Source organism: Coffea eugenioides, chromosome 2, assembly GCF_003713205.1.
Source record: "Coffea eugenioides isolate CCC68of chromosome 2, Ceug_1.0, whole genome shotgun sequence".
NCBI classification, from domain to species: Eukaryota; Viridiplantae; Streptophyta; class Magnoliopsida; order Gentianales; family Rubiaceae; genus Coffea; species Coffea eugenioides.
In genome coordinates, this window is record NC_040036.1 from 75,713,498 (window position 1) to 75,720,121 (window position 6,624).

At 37.3% G+C, this 6,624-nt stretch overlaps 1 protein-coding gene across 1 annotated transcript; it reads left to right on the top strand.

The window, feature by feature from the left end:
• Window positions 1–3,334: 3,334 nt before the first annotated feature.
• LOC113761681 (S-adenosylmethionine synthase 3) lies at window positions 3,335–6,300 on the top strand. The gene is made up of 2 exons (XM_027304767.1): window positions 3,335–3,459; window positions 4,847–6,300. Exons 1-2 carry the CDS (start codon window positions 3,361–3,363, stop codon window positions 6,035–6,037), a joined length of 1,290 nt encoding a protein of 429 aa, XP_027160568.1. The 5' UTR covers window positions 3,335–3,360; the 3' UTR covers window positions 6,038–6,300.
• Window positions 6,301–6,624: the final 324 nt, after the last annotated feature.

Sequence of the window (6,624 nt, forward strand, 5' to 3'; positions counted from 1 at the left end):
TTTTGGATCTTGATTTTAGTTTTTAAAATCGAAGGTAATTTAGAACAAGCCCTCTGAATATACTGAATTTCCTTCTTCATAACTTTGTAGGATGGTTTTAGAATCACAGAAACTTAACCGTGAAGCCAAGCTAGCTTATACATATTTATATATGACCAGAATTAGATTTTTGTCTTCAAGTGGCTAATTAAAAGCTTTGGCTCTATTTGGATCCGCTAGTTTTTCAAATATTATAAAAAATTTTAAAAAGTACTGTAAAAGGTACTCTAAAAAGTAGTGTAAACTTTTTTTAATATCCAAAAAATATTCCAAAAAATATTTTTAATTTTAGTTACAGTAATATTTTTAATTTTTAATATTTTTAAAAAGTGTTACAGTAATATTCTCGCAAAAAGAAAATCAGTAGGTTATCTATTTAATATAAATTAAATATTTTTTAAAAAAAGAAATGCCCTATAAAGTATTAATTTTTTATGGTTTTCATCCATTACATGAGTAAATTATTAGCTCTTTATGAGTATTTTATTCTGAATCATTTAATTTATACATAAATATTTATAACTAAAATTGAAAAAGTGTTATATTAATATTTCTACGGAAGAAAAACTGGTAGGCTTTTTATTTAACAAAAATTAAATATTTGAGAGTAATACAAATCTGTATTTGAGAATAAATATTTGTAATAAAGTAAATGTTTGAAAGTAAAATATTCGTGAAGAGCTGGTACTTTAAATAAGTAATACGTATTTGCCAATAAACTACGTTTCTTAAAGTTTATTAATTATTAATTAATTTGTAATACTTTGTCATTCATTGGACATGTAGCACAAAGGGCAAATCAGGTACAAAATTCTAATTTCACTCTCTAAAACAATATTTTAATCATTTGGACCGAACTTGTAAAGGATTAGTAACCTCAGGGGAGGTTAGTGTAATTGTTCAAACCACAGGGGAGGTGAGTGTAAATGTCAGAAACCTCAGGGGAGGTTTCTGAAATTATCCCTAAAAAAAAACTGCCTCCATTAAAAGATCATCTTTACTTGATTTATAAATATACCCATGTCTTTGACATGTTATCCATTGTAAGCAGTAGTAGTTCCAAGGCCTCGGTGTTTTAGCTATTTCTGACTCCACTCCAGCTGAAATAACTGTGCCAAGATTGAAGTGTCCACAGCTTCTGTGGCAATGGTTCTGTGTCCACAGCTGAAATACGTGTTTAGTCTAAACAGAGAAAGAAAGGACCCGCAGCTTCTGTGGTAATGGTTATACTGTTATAGTAGTAGGTGGATCCCCTTCCTTCCTTCCACTCAAAGAGGCTATACCCACGTTGATTGCGTGCTAGTTTCTTCACATGGTCAAAGAGTTGCTAGCAATTCGGACTGAACGGAGGCAGTTTTTTTTTTTTTTTTTCAAACCTTTTCAGTCGCTCCCTGCCTGACACTGCCCGACAGCACTGACACATCTTTAAAAAAACAAAATTATTCAATTGCTGCTAGGCTGTTCCTTTTTTACAAAAAAAAAAAAAAATTTTGATTTTCAGTCCGACAGCAATAGTTTTGCACACATCCATTGTCAGACCAATACATGTCCGATTTTTTTTGGACAATATTCTGAGTAATTAGCCACCAACTGGAGTGTCATTAATATTCAAAATCTAATTTGATTTCAAATCTTGTCTTTTATCAATTGCAATTCTATACAGATTCTCAAATTTAGTAGGTGCCAATGTCATCTGGCGCTTTATCTAGTTCAAAGGTGATTTAATCCCTTTCAATTTCGAATGACCTAATTAAATATGTTCCCTTTCTCATAATGTGGGACTAGCAGTAGGAGCTCTTCTGAAGTTGCTTCTTTTTAAAGTGTAATACAAGAATGAATCATGTACTTCAAGTCCCATGAATCGCATGGACTTTATGGTTTATTAACGTTAACAAAATTGTCGTTATGAAGTGTTTTTCACAGAGCATGCACGGAATTCTGCCAAATGCCCAACTATATTCTCAATCAATCAGCGTCAGTTACCAAAAACAAAAGAAAAAGAATGCATAAAAAAAAAAAGAAAAAGAATGCATAAGTACTAATACGCGGAATAACTACTACAATATCAAATATTTGATTGACCTTCCAAGAACTTGGACTTTTTCAGCTTGGATTTGTAAATCTACTGTTGGACATTTAACTTACGCTTCTACCCCCTGCAAAGAAATTAGGCAGCGTCAATCTTATAGTTTACGTGTTGCAACCCAAGTCAAGTATACCTACTTTTCTAGACCTCCCACCGATGGCTGCTTTTTTTTTTTTTTTCCCAATGATGGCTTTTTTCCTATTGGCAAAATATATGTTCTCACGTTACAAATGCATTGACCAAGACAACCTAAACATCCTTTCTACCAAAAAAATACATGGATCATGATATTTACACATTCCAAAACAATTTTGCAACCCTCTATTCTGCATTTTGTTGTGTACATGCTTGTCATTTCGTCTTAAAACTATTTAAAGGGTACAAAAAACTAAACACATGATACGTTAGTAGTATTATAAACATAATAAAATTTTTTTTCTAACAAGGGAGTAACGGAATTTAAGAAACGAGAAAGAAGTAGGAAAATTAGAATCCAAAACATCTACGTTCTAGGGCCTCAATCAATTTTTTAAACATAATAATGTTCCCTATCAAGCAATTACATATTTACCAGAAAAATTCTAGCCAACATTTATGGGAAAAAAATCCCACGAGAACAATAAGCAAATAATCTATCCAAAAAAAAAAAAAAATCTAGCCAACATTTATCAAAAAAAATCCAACACTATCGCGTGTGGCTTGGTTTGGTCGAAACTCGAATGTTATGCCAATTTATGAAATGCAATCATCATATAAAGTAGTACTGAATACACTGGTTTGACATGTTAAGCATTTCCTTTTGAAGCTTTGCATTGACCAAGCTGGCTCATAGGCGCTAAGCCAAGCCATAGAAGCCACACCATCAAAAATAGCAATCCAAACTGGTTATAGTCTAAGACCCTAAGTCAGGGGTTGGTGAATGATGTACACGGCCATTATCAAATGTATACCACTATTAATCTTGTGTAGCCAGTATGAGTTCTCACCAACTTCAAGCAATACCAGCCATCAGATCATGCAAAATCCCAATCTCCATCCCAAATCGCAACTGCCCCAATTATGGATCCCACCAGCCAATTTTGTTGCTATTAAAATTCGAGTAGTGTCAATCAAGCTTGAGAGGAAAATGAAAAATCCAGTTACCCACCACCCAACCACCCACTCATGCCACCTGTCTATGCGAGCAATTTTAGGATTCAAGACAGCGTTGTCTATAAATACGGGCCCGATGCCTTATGCTAAAACTCGCAAGCAATTGGGGTGTGCCTAAAAGAGGTCCAACCAAGTCTCTCCTCTCTCTCTCACTCTTGCTGTTGGGTTCTTCTGTTTTCAAGGTACGGTCTTTTGTACTGTACGGTCTTCTGTTTTCAGTAGTAGACTCTATGCTGCTGCTGGTTAATTGTGTTCTCTCACATGGGTTCTTGCTAGTTTATGTTCTGGGGCTCCTGGATCTGAGTTTTTTCTGCTTTTGTTGATGAAAAAGATTGCGTTTTAGAAGTGACTGGTGTTTTACTGTAGATCTGTTGTGGGTTCTGTTGATTTTACTAGTTGGTCGGATTTATAGTAGTTGAACATAGTTTGTTTTATGCGTCACTGGGGTTCTTGGGCGGGGGAATGAGATTTTCTTGATTTTGATAATTCGTGAGTACAGCTAATGAGGATTTAGGAAATCTTTTTAGCTTGTCGATAAGAAGTGTAATTAAAATATAAAAATGTTACTAGATCTAATAGCAGTTGGTGTTTCTTGAATGGTTTATGGCAGCTTCTGCATCTACACCTTGTTTGCTTGTTGTACTTCTAGTATTTATGGAACAAGTAATTAGAGCCATAATTGTGGTCTGATTTGATTTCAAGATTTGGGTTTGGGTTTTAAGTTTGTGAGGGCATTGTTGTATGCAAGATCTGAACCTGGCGATGCTTTGAATTTTGCATATGGTATTCTGAAGATTACTTGTACAATGATGAATATCGTCATGGCCTAATCCCAAACTTTGGTCGTGTTTTCTTGAATGTGCTAAACTTGCATCTTCCCCGGGAATTTGCCATTGAGCAATTAGTTTGGGTTTAAATGTTCTTGATCTGTGCTAGAATGAGCTTTGACTTGGAATTTATTTCTTTATCGAGAAAAAGGGGAAGCTTTTGCATCTTTCTTATGTGCTGGCTGGAAAGTGAAAATTCTTGTAGTGTAAGTGAAGCATGGTTCCAAGGATCTAGATCTCCTTCTAGATTGGTGGCCAGCCTAGCTTGTCTTTGAAGTTGATAAAAATTCACATTTTGGACGTAAATGTCAATTAATCGGCAACTTGGTTAGGGTAGAGGTTGGTAATATTCTTTGAATGCGTGTTACAGAGGAGGATCATTTGTTTCAGAATCTATTTCTAATGCATACCAATTGTTTTCTCCATTGTAAGCTTGAAAGAATATGCTGGACCATCTTATCTGACATGATGTTCTGTCAGTGGGTATAAGACCAATTTGATTCTATTGTCGACCATAAGGAATCAGAACTTCTAAAAAATGGTCCAGTTTTGCATTATATACTTTTCTTGTAGCACGTTACTAACATGTTTTTAAAGCATAAAATGGATTACAATCTTCTTTGGCACAATTTTGTTGGTGATCTATGGAGTGCAGAGACTGGTTCTTCGTGTTGTGCTTGTATTTATTTTAATGATGGTTGAGAACCTAATGATATCTTCAAATTTGTTTAATCTCTTCCAGGTTTGGAGAATGGATACCTTCTTGTTCACCTCTGAATCTGTAAATGAGGGACATCCAGACAAGCTCTGTGATCAGATATCTGATGCAGTGCTTGATGCCTGCCTTGAACAAGATCCTGACAGCAAAGTTGCTTGTGAGACTTGCACCAAGACCAACATGGTAATGGTTTTTGGTGAGATCACCACCAAAGCAAATGTTGACTATGAGAAGATTGTGCGTGACACATGCCGCAACATTGGATTTATCTCTGATGATGTTGGTCTTGACGCTGATAACTGCAAGGTCCTAGTTAATATTGAGCAGCAGAGCCCAGACATTGCTCAGGGTGTCCATGGTCACCTTACCAAGCGCCCTGAAGAGATTGGTGCTGGTGACCAGGGTCACATGTTTGGCTATGCCACAGATGAGACACCCGAGTTGATGCCTCTCAGCCATGTTCTTGCAACTAAACTTGGTGCATGTTTAACTGAGGTCCGCAAGAATGGAACCTGCCCCTGGGTGAGACCTGATGGCAAGACCCAAGTCACCGTTGAATACTACAATGACAATGGAGCAATGGTTCCAGTCAGGGTCCATACTGTTCTCATTTCCACTCAGCACGATGAGACTGTCACCAACGATGAGATTGCCAAGGATCTCAAGGAGCATGTCATCAAGACTGTTATTCCTGAGAAGTATCTTGATGAGAAGACTATCTTCCACCTCAATCCTTCTGGCCGTTTTGTGATTGGTGGCCCTCATGGAGATGCTGGTCTCACTGGTCGTAAAATCATCATTGACACCTACGGCGGTTGGGGTGCCCATGGTGGTGGTGCCTTCTCTGGTAAGGACCCAACAAAGGTTGACAGGAGTGGTGCCTACATTGTTAGGCAGGCTGCCAAGAGCATTGTTGCTAGTGGTCTAGCTCGCAGGTGCATAGTCCAGGTCTCTTATGCCATCGGTGTTCCACAGCCATTGTCTGTGTTTGTTGACACTTACGGCACCGGAAAGATACCAGACAAGGAAATTTTGAAGATTGTGAAGGAGAACTTCGATTTCAGGCCAGGGATGATTGCAATTCACTTGGACTTGAAGAGGGGTGGCAATTCCCGATTCTTGAAAACAGCTGCCTATGGCCACTTCGGAAGAGATGATGGTGACTTCACTTGGGAGGTTGCCAAGCCCCTTAAATGGGAGAAGCCCCAGAATTAGCTTGTTGCCTAAGTGAGAAGTGTTGTAGCTAGTAGCTGCTGCTCTGACTGAATGGTCTGCAGTATGCGTATTGTTTGCTTCTGTCTACTGTTCTTTCCCTCTCTTGAATGGCCCCTTTCACCCGTGTCGCTACTCCCATTCTTATTGTTTGGTTTACAGTATCTTGTTCTTGCATGGAGATGTATGCATATTAGTGGTTAATAAAAAAAATTGATAGCTAAATTGAGAATGTCCCAACAAAAGCCTTTTATATTTTTTAACTATTTGCTCAGCGCTACCAATTTGTGGAGATTTGATACATTCTTCTCGTCAAGCGGTATTGGTTTTTAAAGTCGAATAACTGTCTAGTTGACACTTGCATATTTCGACCTTTCTCTCTATTTCTTGACGAAATTATCCACATTGATTGCGGCTCAATTTTTATATTTTAAGTTTTGTATTTTATTTTTATCAAGCAGCAACACTTGCACTAATCTTACTTTAATTTATCCCAAGGGCCCTGACTAACGGTGGCAATGGCGGCGGGAAGGATCCCTCGCCTCTGCTCCGTCGTTATTTTCGATTGTCAAATATCTTCCCCGGTCCTC

Bases quoted from the DNA above. Each gene is read 5' to 3' on its own strand.
- LOC113761681 (XM_027304767.1), top strand. From the start codon at position 3,361: ATGCTAAAACTCGCAAGCAATTGGGGTGTGCCTAAAAGAGGTCCAACC. The intron at 3,460-4,846 runs GTACGGTCTTTT...AATCTCTTCCAG, and splicing joins TGGGTTCTTCTGTTTTCAAG to GTTTGGAGAATGGATACCTT.